Raw genomic sequence first — 22,357 nt, 5'->3', positions numbered from 1 at the left:
AAAGGTGCACTTTTTAGTTTAGTAGATGTGACGGTATATTTATAGACTGTATAACAAGATGCCATCCATTGGTTTGTGGTCGTCCATTATCTTGGATTACATCTTTTTCCCATATTGGCCGTTTGGCAGAAGTTACCACATAAGGAGTGTGCGGCTGACGTTGAGCCCATACTGGTGGACACCCTTCAAAAATAGAGTATTCCCGCCCTACTTCTTATTGCAACCACAGTCGACCCTGATGGCTGTTTAGAAGGCCAGCAAGTTAAAGACCCTTCTTCATTGGCTTCACTCTTCAGAGTTGCTGCCTGGGTATTTTACTGGATAGCTAACATTTTTTACCTATTCGTCTCTACGGGCACTTTTTTATATCTGTATTTTGGCGAACCGTTCAAAGAAATTCCAAATTCAACTTTGTGCTGGCACATATACAGCGGGTGAAATAAGTATTGAACATGTCACCATTTTTCTCAGCAAATATATTTCCAAAGGAGCTTTTGACATATTAACCAAAGTAATACATACGAAGAAATGTGTATGTAAACAGTGTGTTGAGGAAAGACTCAAAACTTCACATATATATTTTGGATAAAATGTGCCTGTTTTCATCCACGTCCTGGTTGTGTGTCCTCACCGCAGTCCTGTGTGCGTCGCAGCTGGGTAGTGATGTTAACTTTAACATGGTGACGTGTTGTGTTCAAATAATGAAGAAACATCAGACGGACGGGAGACATCTTGGGGTGAACAGTTAAAATCAAAAGTATTTAATAAATGAAAGGGTGTTGTGCTAAAAAGGACATCTCAGCTGAGGAGCCGCTGGTCTCCGCAACCAACAGGCCACAGGACAGTCTCACGACCATCCCTAGACCGTCTGTTGTCTACAACCAGCGAACTCGAGAACAATGGCTGCCTACATGTTTTTATACCGATCAGTAAAGGTGTGAAAGTCTGAGACCACGCCCCTTGGGAGTGGTCTCCTGGTGAGTTCTAGTCAGTTGTGGCGATATCAAGTATTACATGAATGCATTTCGGTAGATCACATTACATTGAATACAATCATAACTGTACATTGATATTATTCTATTGATTACAGTTTCAAAATTACAGTGGTTTTACAACATTCCCATTACTTTATCGAATACATATCCCCAGAATCATGGTTGTGTTTTGTTGTACACTAAATGCATTTTATCTATAGTTAATTTATTAACCTGGTCGTCAATTCATTTTTTAATATCCTACAGACGCCATGCGTGCTGTGCGAATTTACGCCGTTAGCATGTAGCTAACTAGGTAGCTAAACATCTCAGGTGTAGAAGTCTCTACAGAAGCGTTGTATGTGCGGCTTCCCTTTCGTCCGTTGTCTGATCGTGAGCTCAGGCTGATCTGGGTCCTGCTGTTTTACCTCTAGTTTCTCTGGCAAAGTTCTTCTCTCGTACCAAGGTCGGGTCGGGTATTCTTGGAAGGACGCTGCTGGTGGTCGCTCCTGTTTTGATTAACGGCGCGTAGAGACTCGCCCTGATGAGAGGCAGCGTAGGGCGGCAAAGTACAAGCCCAAATAACAATGTATTTTATGTCACTCATTGACTCTCAGTGATTGGCTAACTGCTTCTTAGACCCGCCTGTTTAGGGACACGGCCGGAGAGGAAGCATATATTTTGCGCAGATATCTTAATTTACAAATATTACCTGGTATATAATCAATGTTTAAAAAACACAAATATTGACCATTTGTTAAATATATTTTTATTATAAACAAAAAAAAATCTTTTTCTTTTCCGCTCGCTCATGTGGGGCCGTGCCGCACTGCTCTCCATGGACCAGCGGTCCACTGGTCCTCGTACGAGGGGAAACATGGCCGTTTGCTTGGCTGTGTTTGACTGTTTCGGGGGGCTGGAGAGCAGGAGTATGGGAGGGGTTGATGAAGAAGAGAAATTGGGGCCCGATGGGCTTCCCCCCCCCCTCTCCACCCCACGCCTTAATTATAGTTTGGCCTAATTGAGCTATCAGCCGACAAGTTCTAAACAAAAACTGAATGACAACCACCCGCCCCCCCCCCCCACACTTCTTGTGTGATCCGAGTCACCTGCCCCCGTAGAGGCCAAAGTATTCAATGCAGGCCTTTTTATGTGGCATGGCACATTGGCATACTTGTTGTGGAAGCATGTATGCATGAAGCAGGCGGTCTGTGTTGGGTCCATCTGAGCGACGTGCTGGCCCACATCACGGGTGGCAGATAAAGCGGCGCATACGGGGGCATCATCATCAGATGTTATCATCCTCACTTGAATTATTGTCCCCATTGTCCAACCGATGTCTTTAACGTTGCGAAAAAGACATTTCATACAGGTGCAATAATGTGGCACATATCTTGTTCATTTGTATTTTAATCCATGTTTGAATGTACATTTTGACTTGGAGCTTTACGAAAATAAAATGTCATGCCGTGCCACCTGTTCTCATTACTCTATCACATTCTTACAGAATGACCAGTTTAAACCTCACCAGCCAAGTCCCGAGTACCTCAGACTCCTAACCATCTCCGGTCACGGCGTGTAAGGGCTGTGTCGCCTTTTGTTCTGTTGTCAGTTATGTCGTCACGTTTAAGGTCCCTTATGGAGTTGTCTCGTATTCAGAGTTACTCACATTCAGGCCGTTGAATATTATTGTGTCACTGTATATCGATGTTACTATAATATCCTCTTCATTAAATTACTGCCACAAACTGTTAATCAGTGGCAGGTATTGGCCCTATAAATCATGGATGTGGTCTCTGTGATGTCACGTGAAGAGCCAGCGAACATCTCCAGCCATCTCTATCTTGGCAGTGACATCACCGCTGGAGAAGAAAAATTAGACTATTTTTTTGAGTTACCGTTTTTATATCCTTTTACTGTGTTAAACGGACATCATTTCATCCAGAATTTTCTGCGTTTTCTGATTTCACCGGGGAGGTATGAGGCAAAAAGTTTCCTTCATAAGAATTCGTCAAATCACGGTGAGGGTAACTGATGTAGAAAGTTTATTTTCGTTGGTTGTTCCTTAAGGAGGTCTAGTTTTGTACCAGGTTTACTTTAGTTTGTTTACACAGCGACACATGCAAAGGGAGTAGATGGTAACAGTGGGAGAACAGGTAGCAGAATATAAGGTAATAATTAAAAGAGCCAACAATTGCTGTTGGAAGAAAATAAGAAAATGGATGAACCAAAGACACTGAAAGTGTTTTCTGGAGAGTTAAGCGTGAGAAGAAGACGTGTAGACGGGACAGTTGGGCCGGAGTCTAAAGGTTCCTCTCCAGAATGACTGTTTTTAAATCTGCGGGGCAGCTGACGGTGAAGACTGAGTGGGAGGTGCTCCGTTGCTCCACAAGGGAGGCAACAGCCTCGCCCAGGTCCAGGTTGCTCAGGTAACCGGGGGCCATGCGCTCTGGAGGGGCCACACCAGCGTTGATCTTCACCTGTCAGTACAGAGCGATACAGAAAGACATGAATAAAGGGATGGGGGGCGGGGGGCGGGGGGGGGGGGGGTGCAAGCAACAACACAGAATTGGGTTAGAAGAAAAAGGTGTATTATCAGTTCCTTTGACCTTTGCTGGCAGTAAGACCTTAGTAAGTATCGGGTACATGCTGATATCACAGCAACATGTTGTACGCTAATGCAAAACATGTAGAATTTCCTTGTTCTGAATATTCTACTCCTAAATCCTACAAGCGGTTCCTTTAACTGCTGGTTATGTTTCATATTGCAATTTAGATGGGGAGGTGTGACGCGAGTGAAGGTTTGGGCCCCAAGGGCCCTATTCTCTAAACACCGAATCTGGAATCAATTTGGTTTTTAATCATGACACAACGAATTGGCTTCACACATGATATCACATGTCAGCAATGATCAGTATTTCAGGTATGTACTGGTGTGTTTATATCAGCGGTGGTATGAAAATGAGACCGGCAATATAAAGTCTAGCTCAATGAACGGGGGGGGGGGGTCTCATTCCTGGATTCCAAATGAATGTTTACCAGAACAACTAATCCAACTTTATAATAATACATTGAACTGAGATCATGGCTATTTATTGTATTTTGTTTTATTGCAATCCTGAAGCCAAAACACACCAAATATCATATTTAGCACTTTTGCGTCTTATTGTCCAGGCCGGAGTAATTTGCTCAAACTGTAGCTGTGTCTAATTTTGGCGGCTGCATCCTCCTCAGGTTGCATCCTCCTGAGGCTGCATCCTCCTGAGGCTGCATCCTCCTCAGGCTGCATCCTCCTGAGGCTGCATCCTCCTCAGGCTGCATCCTCCTGAGGCTGCATCCTCCTCAGGCTGCATCCTCCTCAGGCTGCATCCACCTGAGGCTGCATCCTCCTCAGGTTGCATCCTCCTCAGGTTGCATCTTCCTGAGGCTGCATCCTCCTCAGGCTGCATCCTCCTCAGGCTGCATCCACCTGAGGCTGCATCCTCCTCAGGTTGCATCCTCCTCAGGTTGCATCTTCCTGAGGTTCCTCATCATTCGTCTGTCCCATTCTACCGGCTCCTTTAATGCGGTTAACAAATGCAGCCCTCAAGTCGGCGAATTGGAGGACACATCTAATGTATCATTTGCAGCACAGGATGTCCCATCATGCATTGTGGGCATATACAGGATGAACTGAGATGTGATGTTCTATATTATGATTTAACATTTCTATCGCTAGATATCCAAGGGAATTCTAGTATTTACTTTTAAAAGTGAACTCCTGCTGCCGGCTCACCTGTCTCCATCCTTAATGAAATAAAATCTGCCAGCAAGGCATGATGGGTCATGCTGGGCAGCAAAGGATACATCAGATGTGTCCGCCAAATCAACGACTGGAGGGCTGCATTCACCAACCTCATTAAAGAAGTCAGAACGGGACAGCCGAAGTGACGTTATGAATGAATGATGAGAAGCCTCGGGGGGGGATGCTGCCTCGGGGGGGGATGCTGCCTCAGGGGGGATGCTGCCTCAGGGGGGATGCTGCCTCAGGAGCCGCCGAATTAAGACAAAGCTAGTCAGCTGCAGTTAGACCAGATACAGTGACCAATCGGAGCAGACTGGGCTATTTTTAGGAGCGGGGGGGCTTAAGGAGACAGAAGCTAACACTACGTCTGTTTCAAAGGGGGGGGGGGCGGTGTACAGGTATAGTCAGACAGACAGCAGGACTTTCTTTACAACTTGCAGTAAGCTAAAAGTCCTTTAGTATTCCCAACGAACGCCGTAGAACATCAAGCTGATAACTTCCAATCATACCATTGAGCAAATGTCATGTTTCAAATGGATTACTCATGATCTCGAGCTGAGCTGCAGAGACCTGAAGAAAAAGGTCTGAGAGAAGCTCCGGGGCTTTCTCTACGCAACTCTTGCTCTGTAACCCCACTGAGGTCTCACCTGGTTGAGTTTGCAAGGCACCTCTGGATACTCGTCTCGTAGGACCTGGCAGAAGGCCAGAGTGCTGGCAGCTCCGACGGTGAGGAAGCCGGTACCGGGCATCAGCAACTTCTCCCCGGCTCCTCCTGAGCACAGGCACATTCAACACAGCTGGCACCACATATACTGTATATGAACATTTTTTTAGTTTTGAAAATAGCCCAAAACTAGAACATGAAAACCAAATTTGATTTTCATGTTCTAGTTTATTCCGTTAAACCTGCACTGATCAGTCTTTTATATTCATTGAAGATAACTTGGGACCAACAACTCCCATATTTTGGTCCCTCAGTACTGCATGGAGGCACATCGCATACATCTGTCAGAGGCTGTGGTGAAAGAGTCACCTGTTATGAAGGAGTAGGTACAGCTGGGGTCGTCCCTCACCAGAGGGAAGAAGGCCTTCCATGACACAAACGTGCTAAAAAGTAACGTCTCAATGACCTGGAGCGGCGAGGGGGAATAAAATATGACGGCCAAAAATCAGAATTTCATTTAAGTAACAGAGGGACAAATCAAGTTGCACCACCTGAAGACATGATTGTAAAAAGGTGGACGTGGACATGCTTAGCGCAACGATGAAGACTAGCCTCACCACACCAATACTGCCACCAGTGTCACTATGAGGACCACTGTATGTGTACTTAGCTGCATGCAAAGAGCATTGCATGTTTAATCAGGTCTTTGTGTGTGTGTGCTCACCCAGTCTAGGTCCTTGAGGGACTGAGTGTGTGGGGGTCCGCCCTGCCACCAGCTGAAGCCCAGAGAGGAGACGACGTCTGTCACCTTCCCCACCGCCTTCAGCAGGTCCTGCTTCGCCCGCTCTGCTCCTTCCTCTGACCCTGGAACAACGAGACTTCAGGAGAGGATCGCCTTCCAGGTCCCATAACTGAACCCTACGGGGCCCACTGAGCACAGAGTGTCACGAGGCCCCTTGATCTTCCACCTAGAAAATTTCACTCTGAGACATTTATGAGACTTAACATCGACCACAAATCAAAACTTTGGGATGCCATATCCCCTCTTTTCCTTTGATGAAGGGTGATCCGTTTTTTTTTATTAGCATTTAGGATTGAGGACAGCTGGTCAATTTTCCGAACAACCAGGACATTTTATGAAAGATGTACTAGAGTTAATAATAAAAATAATAATAATCAATCCAAATGATGAATGTACAATTCTCTGCAGGGGGCATCTGGAGGGAAGGTGTCTTACTCTTGGACAATTCAACTCAACATCATAGATGGGATTGAACCAGCAACCCTGTGGTTCCCATAGAACTGTATGATATCTACAGAAAAATCTGCTTATTTATATAAAAAACATTAAATACAGCAATCCCTATCAGCTGAATAGACCAGAAGTACATATACATAGAGTTTGAGTTGGACTTTTTTCATCTTGCACCAAAGAATTGGGTAAAAATTAAAGCTTTGATTAATACCTGCAAAACTAAACCTTTTCCCATCATCCTTAGCTGCAATTAGTGCTTACCAGCAATAGGCTCAAAGTCCTACTCGTTAAAGGTAAATTGTCATCATGGGAATGTTCGCCTGCTTGATAGAGCCTTGTAATAATTTCCCATGTATAGCAAAAACATCTTTACCTATATGTACAATTGGATCCATGGAGTTTGCAGTGGTGTGATGACCTTTGCAGCCATCATACGGTATCTTGCCACACCCATAACGTATGCAGATGAAAAGGTAAAGCCTCTCCGAGACAATGGTACAACACCCACTGTGTGCACTTAGCATTGGAGGATTTCTGTCTCTATTAAAGGAGTTTCAAAACGAGCAGATGGATGACAAAGCTGCTGTTGAGTGGAGAGCTGCCAAACCCGACTTACCCACATTCCCCACTAGGGTGGTGAGGTTATCCTTTGTACTGGGAGACACGAAAGTTTGGAGCCTCTCCAGCCGGCTGCTGTCCCTGGAAATCACTGCGACCTTGAACCCTTCCAACACAAGACACACATTGAATGAATCAAAATGAATCCCTTACTGAAGAAAATGAACATTCCCTAACAGGCCTGCACTGTCTAAATGGGTTCATCAAGGCCATCACGTGACCGAGAGGCGGCTGGTCACTTTCTGCTCAATGCGAGCAGCAGAGGACAACGAGAAGTCCAACATCCAGGGCCCTCCCCTGGCAGCATGCAGGCCCGTCTCCTCCCCGGTTCATGCACAGGCAGCAGAATGGGACACGTGGATGGCAGTGTGGTTACTGAAACCACCAGGAACCAAGAGCCCAGAACAATATCGCAGTTTTCTTTAAAAAATGCCATTTAGAAAAAGTTGATGTTCATCGAGATTTTTTTATTTAAAGGTTCGAAAAACCAGCCGGCTCATTGTGGACGCGCAATACATCACAGCAAATTAGTGCAGCGCGTGGAGACGAACGCCCAGAATCTATACACGTATACACGGCATCAGCATCAAATCAATAGTCAAATCTCAATCGGACTCAAAGGTTCAGCAAAGTATTCCCTGCACATTATCCTGGTCACCTGTGCATGAGGAGCGTTTGGAAAGACTCCAGATTCACTGGGATGCCAGAGGCAACCCACACATGCAAGTCTTGATCTTCTTCAAAGAGCATCTTGATCCTATTTCCAGACAAAGCAATAGAGGAAGCTTCTATTAGTGTCTCCAAGTGGAGCCTTGGCCAGCTTACCTTTGTCCAGCAGCGCTTTCACTATCCCAGAGCCAACCGTGCCCGCTCCTCCAAGGGCCAACACTACCCTCTCCGAGTTCGACATCCCAGCTGCCGCTGCACAGGTCTGCAGGATGGAAGATATCGCCCGTGTGTGTGTGTGTGTATTTGTGGGGGGGGAAGGTAGGGGGATGAAAGTGAAGCTGCTGACTTGTGCACAGCAACCGGGATGCTGTAAAGTAAGCTCGGGGGCCACAGTCCCCTTCCTTTATATTCGTGTCCCTGAGGCCACGCCTCTAAAAAATAGCCTCGCTCCTCCTTGTCACTCCGTAACAGTGTGGAAGTGTGAACTCCTTTATAAAAGATAACCTTAACGACTGGGAAATCGGTTCACGTAAAGGCCAGCAGGCAAACTGGAGATGACATGCCGCCATCTAGTGGACAATGTGCTATACGACAATGTATTGAGACAAGCTGTAAGTGGCAACATTGGTGATTTGCATGCATTTATTTCGCAAAGGCATCAGTAGTTTCTGCAAAATTCACCGTTATTCAGTTTCCAATATCTTGTGGACCAACGTTTTGGGCCGAAGGTTCTGTTCACAGCTAAACTCCTTCGCCGGGTCTCCCTGATGCTCATACCACGCGCACCCGTGTCAAGCTGGGAAAGTCCAGGCCACGTGACAATGTTTACTTTATAGTCGACGATCAGCTATCAGCTGCGATGCTTTAGTTACCCGAGTCGCTGAAAGACATCCGAATAAGTGCCAGACAGAGGTGAGCAGACTAAACGAGTGTTTTGATCAGACTTCCCGCCGGAGCTGCGAGGTAACGTCAGCGTAGGACGTCACGGGTACTTTTCTTTTGGATTCATATCGCGTCCGTGATTTGTGCAGCAATTAAATGTTGTCAATGGACAAGATCATATCTTCTAAAACCCACGCCACACTTAAATTCCGATTTTTAACACTGTTCGGTGTACCTCTAAAAAAACTCCTTCAAAAGAAATCTGGATTTTTTTTGCGACTTCCTGGATCTTTTCCCAAGTGAAACACGTCGTTTTTTGTTGGAAAGCCGCCGGTTCCAATTCTAAAATTCCAATTTCCGTCGGTTCGAGTTTTGAATATGAACATGGATTTTTTTTAATAGCCTCATACGACATTTTGAGTACATTTCGTGACATTAAAACGAAACTAACACGCAACAGAGCGTAGCAAAGGGTGCACCTGTTAAGCTAAATGCTAATGCTAACGTGCAGCTGAGACACAGCCTTGATACGTATACATGACTGCTAGCTAACCTGCTGCCATCACTGCGTGAATAAACACGTCTTGTTACGAAAGTAGCTTTACCTGCACCTGTTTTCTTGTTTCACCCAGGGTAAGGCTCAGAACTTTCACTTTCAGATCTAAAAATGAGAAAATGTCCATGTCGTGATCGATGTAAATAATGACGGCTAAGCTAACGTTGCTTGTATTTCATGTTGCTAAGGGTGTAATATTTAACATTCACTTTTACGGTGCCCCTCAGTTATTGTTGCCCCATAAGACATTTCCCACGACACCAAATTGCAATAATATACTGCAAGTCATGGCAAAATTGCAGCTTCTTTTTTGTCTTGCCATATACTCAATGTTCCCGAAGTTAGTAAACTTACTAACCGATGGAACCAATATGTGTATTTATTTAGAAAGAGTGTATAGCTGACAAGTAGGATACAAATGATTCTTTCCAGGTGGAGGTCCCCTGACAATCATCCGGTTGCCATGGTTTCATTGGTCATACCCGTTTCCTATGTGTCTCCCTCTCAGCTGAATGAAAGATGAACGTCTCCAGGCAGAGAGCCGGAGATCTAGTGGCGGCCTACAGTCACAGTTTGGAGCAGCAGATTGTGGGACGAGGCTCCAACCTGGTGTGTAGAGACGAGGAGGTGTGGATACAGGCCGAGGACCTGCTGAAGGACGGCAATGCCCAGGAGGCACACTGCCTGGGTCTGGATCCTCTGAGGGTGATGGCGGAGTCTCTTGCAGCAGCGGGTGGGGCTGCCGGCGCCGGGCGAGCCCGAACCGGAGGAGGTTTGCAGGGCTTGGATAAAGCCTTTGAGGTGCTGGAGCAGGCGGCCCTGAACCTGTACCTCGGTCCCTGGAGGGATGAGTACAAAGTAGTCAAGGTTGGCTCATTTTTTTATTATTAACATTAACGGGTGCATTTCTTTCCTTTTTCATGACATCACTGGTAAACAAAATCCTATTTTCTTGTCTCCTGTGTCCCAGATGTACTCCGGTATGTTTACCCACTTCATCAAGCCGGTGCTGTCGATGCCACAGGTTGAGAAACTGTTCGGCCTACTGGGATACCAGCCCAGCTCGTCTCGGAACGAGCAGCTTCGTCTCCAGGCGCCCGCCGTCGGTCCCGCCTCTCCGTATGACCTCCTCTGCTTGTCGTGTGCCTTCTTCTTGGCCCGCTGTGAGTGCTGCCTCCTCCGGACGGCGCTGGGGAAGCATGTGGGCGAGGCCCAGTGGGAGCTGAGTGTGGTGAGGGAGCGGCAGAGAGGATACAGCCTGCAGGTAATACGCAAACCTCTCTAAGCCCGATACGTGGTGTTGGACTGAACAAAGTAAATCCCCCAAAATATTTCAGTTATTATTTAGAATTTGAATACATTCCATTCATCTCAACAGGCCGCCCTGGACAACACCAAGAAGAGCCTGGCCTCCAACCAGCCACTGATGCAGCCTTATGACGGAGAAGCGGAGGTGGATCTGTACACGGACGAGCACATCAAAGGGGGTCAGCGGGAGGTGGTTCTCCATGACGACGAGAGCCCACACTCATTGACCTGGGCGGCTCAAAGCAGCGCGTCGGCCCCCGCAGCCAAAGCCCACAGCAACGGAGTGAAGTCCCTGTCCTCCGCGTCCCCCAGAGAGCACATCTGCGTCTCTAAACTGGACTGCCAGCTGACCAAGGCAGAGCCGGCGGAGCCCGAGCCCACCAGGGACCCCCCGGCTGGCGCCAGGCAGGGCAGGCGCCCGCGTGGAGAGTCCAGGTTCGACAAGGCGGACTCTCAGGCCCGCAGCCTGCAGGTCGGGGCGATGGGCTTCTGCAGGATGGAGGCCTGCAGCGTCTTTGACCAGACTCCTCCCCCTTGTCTTGGACGCTGCGTCGACTGCAACGCCACACACGACGTTAACGGCGCCTCCTTCCAGCCTTGCTACGTGGACAAACCAGACGGCGAGGAGGCGAGAGAATTCGGGCCGCTGTCGCCGCAGGGCGGGAGCCTCGGGCTGAGCGCCGCGGGTGCGTCGCCGCCGCTCTCCGGCGGCAGCGTGGCGATGTCCTCCTTGGCCCTGTGCAGTGACCCCAAAGCCATGATGCCGCCCCGCCACCCGTTCGCCTACCACGAGTGCTGCGACCGCGCCCACCCGGACCCCCTGGCCCTGTGCATCAGCTGCGGCGTCTTCCACGCCGGGTCGTGCCGACAGATCGACTTCTGCCAGATGCACCACGACATCAAGCCGCTGGGAGTGTGCTCCTGCGGGAGGGAGTGCTCCCGGAAGCCGCTGGTCCTGTGCCGCTACTGTGGGAACGAGTACTGCAGCAACTGTTGGTACAGGAGTCCCGTGGTGTGCTCCTGCGGCCAAACGTTTGACCAGTCGTCTCCCGTGTGACTTGTGCTGCGTTCGGCAAGCAAAGTCACAGTGCCTTAAAATCTGCTTACTGGAAACTCCAGTATTTTCTAAACTAAGTACAATGAATCGTTCTATTGTTGCTTTGTCCAGTGCTGAAAGGCAGTATTGAGTGTGCTCTTTTCTATTTCATTCGTCATTCACTTCTTCTACATGTGGCCATATTTACTATTATCAGTATTTTAAAAATATTGTGTACTGTTGAGGCTTTAAGTTTCTGCTCCTAGGTTCCTTTTTATATATCAGTGTGAAGCACAAGAACGTTGGTTTTCATCTCAATGACTTGCCTGCACACCAACTGGAGTAAAGGATGGTTTCTTAGGGTCACTTCGCTGTCAAAGAATGTACAACTGAGGAAAAAAACATTAAATGTATATTATGTATAACCATAAGGAACACTTATCAAGCTCTGATTGCTAAAAGGGAGACCACCCAGATGAATAGGGGAAGCCTAACCTCACCCGTTATTACTTTTACATAAATGATTTTCTGTTTTGCACAGTTTCTGAAATGGTATTTTTGAATGTGAAATCCATTATTGCCATCTTTTCAGTAATAATGTATGCATCAGGCTTTGTTACATATTAAAAACCTGTGTTTATTAAAAGAATATCAAGACAAACGACTGCAACATTTGTTCTACTGGAGTTAGGGGAAAAAACTATTCAGAGAAAAGCTGTTTAGTACTAAACACTACAAGTAAAAAAGGTTAACCCATTCATTCAGATCTCACCAGGAAACCTCCCCAGCTGATGCTAACATAAAGACACTTTTTAGACAGGTTATTTGAAATGGAGGTCAAAAAGGTAAAATTTAGGCCAACTTTGACTAAACATTGAATTTAAAATAAATATGTAAATGTGTATTTAGGATATTTCTTGGCCAAAGTGTTTTGGAAATACGAAGTAATACAAAACCGATTTTAATAACCAAATATTGGTTCTGGACATGTAAAAAGAGCGAAAATGATCACACTACTGGACCTTTCATCCTCCTTTTTATTTGCTTGTGTCTACATAATGCAACTTCTATCACTCATCTCGTTGCACACGCTTTCATCGTCCATCGCCTCCAGACAGATCTTTAAAATTCAGATTAAGGATTCAATCAGCCCTGTTGTTGTGAAGCATTTCAAGTCAAAGTCGGTCCAATCGCAAACCCAAGTGCGTCCCTTTCTGCGCCTGCAGTCTTTCACCTGAAACATGAGGCAGGTGATATGAGGTCATCAGCTCCTACATTCCTGAGGGTCCACTATTCATTGTGTTCCTGCCAGCTGATGTTGATGAAGGTCTTGCTGTCCATGCGGTCTACATAGAGGACGCCGTCCAGGTGGTCCATCTCGTGCTGGAGGATCCGAGCCGGCCAGCCGCTGGCCCGCCACGTGACTGCTTCCCCCTTCTCGTTCAGACCTGCGGGGCGAGGCATGGAGTGACCATGTGTCAGCAGGGAAATGAATTTCCATGGAAACATGTGGCGTAGTGTCACAGTTGTGAATCACAACAGGTTCTTTTTTTATTCCACAAGTTTAACGTTTATAGCTTGGATATACTAGACGGGGATTCATTTTGACTGTGATCTTAAACCTGGACTTTCTAAACCAAATCTTAGATCAGATAACCCCTTGTTGGATTGAGCTGTAAACTTACCCGACACTCCCACCGACAGGTAGCGGGGAACTGCAGCGGAGAAGCCCGAGATGCTCTCGCAGGCTTCCTGGAAGAGCGCCGTCCTTCTGTCGAGGACCGTCAGCTGGGGGTTGACAAAGATCCTGAGCGGCTGGACCGAGAGGCCGAGGAGGTCCCTGGAGGCGGGCAGACTCTCCCTCAGCATCCTCTCGGGGTATTCCAGGCCGAGGATGCGGAGCGGCACCCCGATCTGAGGCGCACTGAGTCCCACACACTCAAGCTGCCGCATCACTCTCACCATAGTGTTGATGACCTTTTGGACCTCCGGGCTGGAGACGGCCGCGGGGTCCACGGGAGCCGCGTGCACGCGCAGCACCGGGTCCCCCACCTGGCACACGTGGCTGTACGGAGGACTGGGATGGGGGAGGATCTTGCGTTTTATGTACCGGAGATAGGGGCGCACCTTGACGCTGCTGGAGTAAGAGTGACCGCGGGGGGCAGGCGGGACACGGGCGGAGGCCCCGGCACGGCGGCCAGCGGCTGCGAGCCCCCCCCTGGAGAACTGGAGCAGGAACACACAGGATGTTTGGTTCATGGCGGAGCTGCAGCGGGGACAATGTGTCACGTAGAAGGGCGAGGGTCACACGCTGCTGTAGGAGGAGGCAGAAATAAGAAGGTTATTTGGTTCAAACTGTCCCAAGACCCCACACCACCATGTGAGCACCCCACTCACTGCTTAGACAAACAATACTGCTTCAGTTCGGAAGCGTCGAAAACATAATTGAAGTGGTGTCAATATGGACGTAAGTAATTTTGATCAGATACTTTTATTGGTTGACACAAATATTTGAGCGGTTAGTTCAGGGCGAGTTTTAGACTGGATTCATGTATTCTTTTGCTCAGCTAACACCGCCGACGGGGTACGCTGGTGTTCCTAAACAACTCCCATTCAATAGCATTCGCCAACCACTTGGCTAACTTGTTAGCACGTTAACGCAGTTAAGCTACACACACAATTCCGCATGCCTCTAGCTAAACATTGTAGTTTCCCATTTAAAAAACGCAGAAGGATTCCGCGGTAACACAAAAAGGACCACATACTCAGGACTGAAGGTGACAGCCGGGAAAAAGAGACGTTCAAGCTCCATTTGGCTAGTTCCGGGTTAACAGATTTCACAATAAAAGTCAACATGTCGTATATGCGTGTGTTTCATATAGGGAAGTTCCTTCACAAAACTTTATTTTGGCTGCCAGCACGTCTAACCCGGATGTAATTTGTAATAAAACGCTTTGGACAATAGGAAGATGCTCAACCATTCGCAGCCGCAATATGCCGGTACATGCCCATCTTTGTGGGGACCGCAGCTCGTTCATGAATGGAAGTGAGAAGGCTCATCCGGGTCCTCCATCATCAACCCGACGCAGCTGAGCGTCCAAGTATCGGTGAGCTCCTGATGGACGGGAGGCCCCTGCGGCCCGCCAACAACACATGTTTACAGAACTTCCCCAAGTCACCTCTGTGGATCATAGAGTACGTCTGGGCTCACAAGATGATGGAAATACAGGACGGTTGGTCAAGGCTTGATTACTGTATAGCTCAAACTAATTATAGTTATATTCGTGTGCGACATTCAAGTGATTGCGAACTGTCAAGTTGGAGTACTTTACTTTCATGTATGTATGTTCTGATCGTGTTGGTTCTTCACAGTTGTGGACCCGTCCAATTGGCCGGAAGTGGACTCTCAGCCCCTCAGCCTGGAGGATTCGTGGAGGCTTCGTGTCGCCTCCGCTCAGGTCTATTCTATCGTGAAGAACCGGGACATGGAGCACTTTGACAAAGTGATGGGCTTCCTGGAAGCCACTTACAGACTCCTGCCCGGCCTGGTGGCTTCCATCAAACACATGAAGATCATGTTTGGGCTTAAGACCCTGGTACGGAGACGAGTAGTAGCATTCATTCATTCAAGTGTGTAAAATCCCTGTTCCATCTGGAAGGGACCCATGGACTAGTTGCATGCTTTACATTTTTCTCTTTCTACCTCTTTCTTCTCACTTGGTGTCTCTGCTTCCAGGTCATCATGAGGATGCTCAGGGAGGGCAGAGGAATGGTTGAAACGGTGTTAAAAACCACCCAGTTCTTCCCAAGTAAACTCCCTCAATACCAAGGTCAATGTGTATGTATACGTTCTACATCGATTTTAATCTTTGAAACAGTTCTTATTCAGTTGTTGTATATCATGTGTAGTGTTAATTCAAGGCAAAGAATATAACTGACAGCTTTTTTACTATAAAAAAAAGTTCGTACTCTATTGACTGCAGTCCCCCCATCCTAAACATCCCTGGACATGTCTCTGCATATACGTCCACGCTGCTATGGGTCAGCTGTACGTGACAAATGGGAGCTGTTAACGTTGGTCATATACACTTTGTTAGATGATAGCGTTTGAGGTTTTATTCATTTGAATCAAATCACTCTTCATTGGCACGACGAACATGTTGTGTATCGCAGTAGTCTGCCGAATGTCTGAATGAAAAACTCATTTGCTCATTTCATTACAAATGTTTTGCGTCCTTTTTTTCTTGTGCAGAGCCAACCTGAAATGTTCCTAATGAGGAAGAACCATCTGGACTTTAAGACTCTGGCACAAGCACTCGCAATGAACAAGGACAAACTGGAATATTATATTAAGGTAAGTCGACATTCACCACACATATAACCCCATCAGGCTAGTAGTAGTTTGCTAACACACCAATTCCACTCAAACACTGACTTAAGTCATGCTCTGTGGACGTCCAATTGTCCCACTGTAGAGCAATATTTTATTTACAATGAACTTCTCTAGTTTCTAATATATCATTACCAATAACATAAAAACAGTTTGACACATTTGGTTCTCGCGGTCTTTCAGAACCAGATGGAGGAGCAGTATGGTGAACATTACGCCCAGAAAGTAGAGGACAGACTGCTGCACTACCTGCAGGAGTTGGAGGCTGCGTTACCTGGAGATACCTACATTGACAAGGTGTGATCTGGTGCCAAGTGAAGCAAAGGCTGGGTAGTGCCTTCAAATGTGCATTCCCTCTACTGACCAGCAGGGGGCGACTCTTCTGGTCACCAAAATAAGTCTGATTGTATTGAAGTGTCTTGATTTATTATGAAAAGGTGAGGAGGGACTGCGTCCACATCTTATCACAAAATATTTGCACTCTCGTTTAATCAAAAGCTGAAACTTTGGTTAATGTTCTCCTCACTACATTGACCTCCATAGAGAGGTTCCTGGAAGGTTTTGTGCCTCTAAAACAATGACGTGAATGTAGATTGTTTGTACCAGATACTGAAGAAGGAAAGCCCTGTGACTGAGGAGGAGAAGCTACTGATGGAAGTAATCACCTCTGACTCTTCCAACATAGCGACCACTCTGAAGACTCTGCTGCACTGTGGTGAGAAACACATGTGAAACTCCCTTCATGTATGGACAGCAGGACGTATTCGTACCGTTAGCATCACTGACCCATCATTGTTTTTAACGTGGACCGCACGGCACTCCTTTCCTGGTAGTGGAGTACTGTGAAAATGAAAGTAATAGACAAGGCTTCTCATCCCCTGCAGGACTCTCAGGACACCAGAGAGGCCAGAATTGCCTCAATACTCACTAAAACGTCTATATATAAAATGTGAGAGCGATCATTGCAGAGAATGACAAGGAAAATAAATGTTTCCACAGGTTACTGAGTTTATGTTTTAACATTGATTAGTAATAAAGGGACAACACGCCCATCTCACCATTGAGGTGATAACATGAAAAGGAAAGCACAGTCTTAGCTTTTCTACATTAACACAATGATGCTTGGGACACAAAATCGCTGTGTAAATGATGGAGGTGGGATAAACGGCACAGCCAGGCACAGGGGGGGGGGGGGTTCCTTTCCACGCACAAATTCCACAGTGTTGTAGTTTTTTTCTTAAATTCAAACCTGCAATTTAAAAAGCCAGAAGCAGAGCTTGATATGCTAGCAGTGGCTAACAGCCTGTAGTCGCTCGGTCTGGTAAGAAGAATTCTACTCTTCAATCATTTAATGTTTACTCAAGGTGACCCATTTAACTTTATGTTTGCAGAATTCCTCTTCAACGTAATGAGCAATACAATCTATTTGTGCATAAACGTTACCTTCTGTGTTACAATCTGCCTGCAGGAGTTGCAACCAAACATTGCATGTTTAAATGGAGCCAATGACGTAGTAGGTTGTTTAATGCACTTCCTCTCCTTCCTCCAGATGTTGCTTCCTGTCGTCGGGGCACCACGTCTCAATCAACCGCGCGCGGGACGGAAAGCTATCAACCACCGTGCCGCCGTTCTCCAGAAGCTCGCCTCAAGTCCACGCAAGCCAACACTCTCCGGCGGTTCCATCCGGAGGTTTTTCGGGGGGGACGGGAGGCTAACGGAGAGGAGGACGCTGAGGTAGTCAGGAGGTCTGAGGAGGATGGCAGCCCTGGTCAGGAGCCCTCCGCCTCCCCTCAGTTCTGCTCCAAACACCAGCGATGGGTGAGGAGCATCCTGCAGGAGTGTCCCGACGAGTGCTCAGAGGAGCTGCTGCCGCAGGCCAACGTCTCTTCGTCCCCGCTGCTGTTCCTGTCGTCCTCACCCGACGCCCCTTCATCGGAGGACCTCACGCCTTCTGACATCGTCCCGTGCCCCCCTGACCAACAACGTCCACCTCCGCAGACCTCCACCCATCTTCTGACCGCAGTCCAGGCATCTGAAGGTGACCGGATGTCCGGGTCTGCTGGATCAGGAATTGATGTGTCTCATACAGAACTTCTGCTCTCATCCAGAGACACTGACGTGTCCACCCGGTTGTCCCCGGTGGTCCGACTGAAGGACCTTGCCTCCGTCATCTTTAAACCGTGTCAAGTGCTTCTGAAACGTCTCCCCGTGTCCGGTAACCCACACGCAGCTCCCGAGGGGCCAACCTCTCCCCCCCGCCACAACACCACACCTCTGGGAAGCAGGAGGGACACTGGCGTCCACCCAGCGGACGCTGTGGCAGCAACAACTGCCCCGAGCGGCACGCTCAAAGTGCAAACGGCTCTTTTGTCCCCAGCTGTGAGAGACGGACGAGTCCACCTGAAGTCGTCGTCGATGCCGAGCCCGGCTTTGCTTCTGCAGCCCTACGTGAAGGTTCACAGATTGAGTGCTCGGGAGTGCTGTCGAGTCCCAGGGCTCAGAGCCCCCCCCAGTCGTGCAGTGGCTGCGCTGCAAGCCAGCAAGGACGACGTGGAACAGGACCGGAGGGAGCAGGAGGACAAAGATGCCGATTGTTCTTTTGACGTGAACACTCTTTACTCCGGTGGTTCAAGCAGTGACAGCGAGGACTCGTTTCATGGAGATCCGGAGTTTAAACCTCGCTTTAAAAAGAAAAGACTTCTCTCAGAGTAGCACAGCATGTGGGAGCCCACTTTGCTGATTACTCAACTAAATATTTTGACATGAATAATGGGTATATGAAGAATGAATAAATACTTTATTAATCCCTAATGGGGAAAATAAAATTGATCTGTTGCATAACTTAAAATTGTACTTTGTGGTGCTTCTAGAAAGCAAACATTTAGATTTTAGCAGCTAGAAATCCACCATGCGGCTGAAGAATCCAAATAAATAACCTGAAGGGGTCCACAACAAACACTTCTGCCAGTTAATAATTCCCGCTGTCTTTAGTCACTAAAATGAGAACAAGTAGTCCACCATGTGAGCTTTGTCGGGTTAAGGCAGTGGACGTCGTAAGAACCCCACTGACCCCCCTGAGCAAAAAGAAAACCGTCTTCTCTCTTTATCTCTCCCTCCCTCTCTGCCTCTTTGCTGCTTTGTTCAAAAATGAAACACCAGACGGACGGAAGACATCTTGGAATGAACAGCTATTTAATAAAGAATAAGATGTTGTGCTAAAACGAACATCTCAGCTGAGGAGTCCTTTGACCATCTACCACTGTGGTCTCCACCAGCGAACTCTAGAACAACGGCTGCCTACAGGTGTTCATACAGATCAGTAAAGGTGTGAAAGCCAGTGACCACGCCCCCTGGGAGTGGTCTCCTGGTGAGTTCAATGTAGCTCGGATCAGTCGTGGTGCCATCAAGTCTTACATGAATGCGTTTCGGTTGATTACATTGAATACAATCACAACTACATTAGTACTATTCTATTAGTTTCAAAATGACAGTGGTTTTACAATATTCTCATTACTTTATTGATTACTTAGTTCCTGAATCATGGCTGTATTCTGATGGACACTAAATGCATTGTATTAATAGTTAATTTATGATCCGGGTCGTCACTCTATTTCTAATATCCTACAGCTTAGTTTGAACACAACGATATCAAGTCCTCATGTTGCTTTTATTTAATTTTATTTCTATAATTGTAACCACTGGGTTAAGCTAACCCATTTTATTGCTTCATAGGTAGAAAGACATTACATTTCAACAAGTTACGTACAATAATGCAGTGAAATATTTAATGCATAAACGCTTTCTTATGCACACAACTGTTTGTTCTTACCATGTTACAGGTGTGTGTGTGTGTGTGTGTGTGTGTGTGTGTGTGCGTGCGCGCGACTTATTTTACTAAATTAACCTCTCTCTACAAAGCACTTCCTTGTAACACCGTATTGCCCAATTAGAGGGCAGCATCCAATGGTTGTTGTTTACTTGTTGTTCTTAGGAGCCAGAGCCTTCAGTTGTCAAGCTCCTTTAATGGAACAGCTTCCACTTTCAGTCCCTTTGAGGAAAATTTGGAATTTTGGGCTATACAAAATAAAATAAATTAAAAATAGTTGAATGTAGTTCATCAAACCACTATATCTGTGATATGATGTAACATTAATCTAGCACATGCAAGGGGATAAAAGGTTTTATTGCTCTTATTTAATTGTCTTGCTCCATTCACACAGAATCTGTTTTGTTGCCCTCTAAAGCAATACCAGACAGAATGATCACAGCTCTTGGCAAAGCGACCCTGTGTTGGTTAAACAGCAAGGTACAAAGTATCAGGGGTTATACTGTGTGGGTATTGATTTTTTGACTCTATTAAAGCAACAATCCACTCAAAAGGAAAAAAAACTGAATTTATCTGTGGACATTCACAGTATTAAAGGGAAATCACTGCAGCATTCCTGATGACGTCATCATATTATTAGTGACTTAGTCTCTAATTAGAATTTATCAGAGAATGCCTTAGCTACACAAGTTGAATCTTTGCTCTGCATTGACACATTAAATCATAACATTTCAAGGTGTATTTTATCACCTGAAGGCTTGTATCAGTTTATTTATTTATCTTCACGTGTGTACTAGCTGTGAATGTTTACTGTTTTCTTGTGTCAGTATTGAGTCAGATCCATGTCCTGCACGTCACAGCCATGAGGCTAAAGAGCAAGGCCCAATGAGGTCACATTGCATACATTTTTCTTTGTTATTAGTAGCTTTGATGTGTCTGATGCTTCTCAGAGCTGGTGTTAACATGTCATGTCATGTCAAATAATCTCTTACATCTACTTATAACTGTGTCACAATGTACCAACACAACATTTTGCAATAATAATAATGGCATCATTTCTTAGCAAAGCAACGAAAGGTGCCAGTTAATGAGCAAAGGGCATTGGCTCACAGTTAATTGTACAGATCACTGGAATTTTAAAATATGAACCATGTGAAACCGTGTATAAAGCACACTTATGAACAACAATGTCTTAGTCACAGCTCCAGAATTACATCCAAATGCACCATGAATGGTGTTGTGCTTTTTCTTCAATGTTTATATGTAACATCTTGGTATGTTATTGCAAGTCTCATATATTTCTAAGAGGCAATACTTTAGCCAAAGGTACTGTTTGTGCTAACTGGATTTCGTAGGCCCCATCATGCTGAGTTATGAAACTCCAGGTCTTCTTTTAAAGGAGTGCTCCACAATGACTTGGCATTTTTTGAGGGACTAATGTCAAAAATCCTTTTTTCTTTTTAAGGAAATACCAGTTGGATCTAATAGACAGTAGAAAGTTCAGCAGTTTTATGCATTGAAACCATACTGCGGGATAAATTCTTTGTTTATCAATAATGATCAAATGTTCTTGTCCTAATTCATTCAAAATCACTTTTTATTGCACTTGAAACACCCACTTTTCCCTCTTAGTTCTCTCAGAGGACCTAATTTACCTTCACTGGCACTATTTCACTCGAGGGGGCTGTAAAATGCACCTCCTCCCTGAAAACTTTAAAACAGCTGGAATCGTTTTCCACAGATGTTGTTAGACCATGGTCTGCTTTTCTTTTCCCTTCCAGTGCACACTAGCTAGGCTGCTCACAGGAGGTCACTAAACCACCAAACAACAATTAAAGGTGCTCTCAGCACAACATGCAACACAACATGCAGCACAACATGCGACACAACAAGCAACGCAACAAGCAACGCAACAAGCAGCACAACAAGCAACGCAACAAGCAACACAACATGCAGCACAACATGCGACACAACAAGCAGTACAACATGCAACACAACATGCAGCACAACATGTGACACAACAAGCAGCACAACATGCAACGCAACATGCAACACAACATTCGACAGAACATGCAACACAACATGCAGCACAACATGCGACAACAAGCAGCACAACATGCAACACAACAAGCAACGCAACAAGCAATGCAACAAGCAACACAACATGCAACACAACATGCAACAAAACAAGCAGAACAGCATTCACCATAACAAGCAATGCAAAATGCAATGCAACAAGAAACAAAAGATGCAACAACAATGTGTTTGGTCAAAACTGCTGTGTGTCAGTGAAATATTCTGTTCCTTTCATTTTAGCCTACTTTCTAACTATAGAGGCAAAATATCAGTTGCTGTGATCAATCAGCTACAGTATTTTTTAAGCACTACTGTGGAT

General features: G+C 46.3%; 4 protein-coding genes across 9 annotated transcripts; 2 read left to right on the top strand and 2 right to left on the bottom strand.

Annotated features, from left to right (window-relative positions):
* Nucleotides 1-517: 517 nt before the first annotated feature.
* On the bottom strand, nt 518-8,666 carry si:dkey-238o13.4 (uncharacterized protein LOC560780 homolog). Its single transcript, XM_037451601.2, has 6 exons — nt 8,121-8,666; nt 7,294-7,401; nt 6,147-6,286; nt 5,792-5,888; nt 5,406-5,530; nt 518-3,454 (listed from the first exon to the last, which is right to left on the bottom strand). The coding sequence occupies exons 1-6, from the start codon at nt 8,203-8,205 to the stop codon at nt 3,278-3,280; spliced, it is 732 nt and encodes a 243-aa protein (XP_037307498.2). The 5' UTR covers nt 8,206-8,666; the 3' UTR covers nt 518-3,277.
* Nucleotides 8,667-8,737: 71 nt separating this feature from the next.
* spata2l (spermatogenesis associated 2-like) lies at nt 8,738-12,251 on the top strand. 4 transcript variants are annotated; one of them, XM_037451594.2, is made up of 4 exons: nt 8,738-8,876; nt 9,911-10,269; nt 10,373-10,666; nt 10,781-12,251. In XM_037451594.2, the coding sequence occupies exons 2-4, from the start codon at nt 9,922-9,924 to the stop codon at nt 11,765-11,767; spliced, it is 1,629 nt and encodes a 542-aa protein (XP_037307491.2). In that variant the 5' UTR covers nt 8,738-8,876; nt 9,911-9,921; the 3' UTR covers nt 11,768-12,251. The 4 variants fall into 4 exon arrangements, with proteins under 4 accessions (XP_037307491.2, XP_037307495.2, XP_037307494.2 ...); XM_037451598.2 differs by having other exon boundaries at nt 8,849-8,927; XM_037451597.2 differs by having other exon boundaries at nt 8,854-8,952.
* A 417-nt stretch (nt 12,252-12,668) lies between these two features.
* Nucleotides 12,669-14,609, bottom strand: pdf (peptide deformylase, mitochondrial). Of its 2 annotated transcripts, none has more exons than XM_037451599.2 (3): nt 14,512-14,609; nt 13,432-14,060; nt 12,669-13,194 (listed from the first exon to the last, which is right to left on the bottom strand). In XM_037451599.2, exons 2-3 carry the CDS (start codon nt 14,003-14,005, stop codon nt 13,037-13,039), a joined length of 732 nt encoding a protein of 243 aa, XP_037307496.1. In that variant the 5' UTR covers nt 14,006-14,060; nt 14,512-14,609; the 3' UTR covers nt 12,669-13,036. The 2 variants fall into 2 exon arrangements, with proteins under 2 accessions (XP_037307496.1, XP_037307497.1); XM_037451600.2 differs by having other exon boundaries at nt 13,432-14,057; nt 14,512-14,579.
* LOC119196132 (uncharacterized) lies at nt 14,105-19,462 on the top strand. Of its 2 annotated transcripts, XM_037451592.2 has the most exons (8): nt 14,105-14,213; nt 14,712-14,979; nt 15,119-15,342; nt 15,483-15,584; nt 15,999-16,100; nt 16,320-16,433; nt 16,743-16,851; nt 17,686-19,462. In XM_037451592.2, the coding sequence occupies exons 2-8, from the start codon at nt 14,787-14,789 to the stop codon at nt 18,846-18,848; spliced, it is 2,007 nt and encodes a 668-aa protein (XP_037307489.2). In that variant the 5' UTR covers nt 14,105-14,213; nt 14,712-14,786; the 3' UTR covers nt 18,849-19,462. The 2 variants fall into 2 exon arrangements, with proteins under 2 accessions (XP_037307489.2, XP_037307490.2); XM_037451593.2 differs by lacking the exon at nt 14,105-14,213 and having other exon boundaries at nt 14,676-14,941.
* Nucleotides 19,463-22,357: the final 2,895 nt, after the last annotated feature.

Source organism: Pungitius pungitius, chromosome 6, assembly GCF_949316345.1.
Source record: "Pungitius pungitius chromosome 6, fPunPun2.1, whole genome shotgun sequence".
Taxonomy (NCBI): Eukaryota; Metazoa; Chordata; class Actinopteri; order Perciformes; family Gasterosteidae; genus Pungitius; species Pungitius pungitius.
The sequence above is the reverse complement of the archived record's forward strand: the minus strand, read 5'-3'. Positions and strand labels throughout refer to the sequence as shown.

Bases quoted from the DNA above. Each gene is read 5' to 3' on its own strand.
- si:dkey-238o13.4 (XM_037451601.2), bottom strand. From the start codon at position 8,205: ATGTCGAACTCGGAGAGGGTAGTGTTGGCCCTTGGAGGAGCGGGCACG. The intron at 7,402-8,120 runs GTAAGCTGGCCA...TTGTGTTGGAAG, and splicing joins GAAAGCGCTGCTGGACAAAG to GGTTCAAGGTCGCAGTGATT. The intron at 3,455-5,405 runs GTGAGACCTCAG...CTGTACTGACAG, and splicing joins TGCCTTGCAAACTCAACCAG to GTGAAGATCAACGCTGGTGT.
- LOC119196132 (XM_037451592.2), top strand. From the start codon at position 14,787: ATGGAAGTGAGAAGGCTCATCCGGGTCCTCCATCATCAACCCGACGCA. The intron at 15,585-15,998 runs GTATGTATACGT...TTTCTTGTGCAG, and splicing joins CTCAATACCAAGGTCAATGT to AGCCAACCTGAAATGTTCCT. The intron at 16,101-16,319 runs GTAAGTCGACAT...GCGGTCTTTCAG, and splicing joins AACTGGAATATTATATTAAG to AACCAGATGGAGGAGCAGTA.
- spata2l (XM_037451594.2), top strand. From the start codon at position 9,922: ATGAACGTCTCCAGGCAGAGAGCCGGAGATCTAGTGGCGGCCTACAGT. The intron at 10,270-10,372 runs GTTGGCTCATTT...CCTGTGTCCCAG, and splicing joins ATGAGTACAAAGTAGTCAAG to ATGTACTCCGGTATGTTTAC. The intron at 10,667-10,780 runs GTAATACGCAAA...TCATCTCAACAG, and splicing joins AGAGAGGATACAGCCTGCAG to GCCGCCCTGGACAACACCAA.
- pdf (XM_037451599.2), bottom strand. From the start codon at position 14,005: ATGAACCAAACATCCTGTGTGTTCCTGCTCCAGTTCTCCAGGGGGGGG. The intron at 13,195-13,431 runs GTAAGTTTACAG...CTCGCCCCGCAG, and splicing joins CCTGTCGGTGGGAGTGTCGG to GTCTGAACGAGAAGGGGGAA.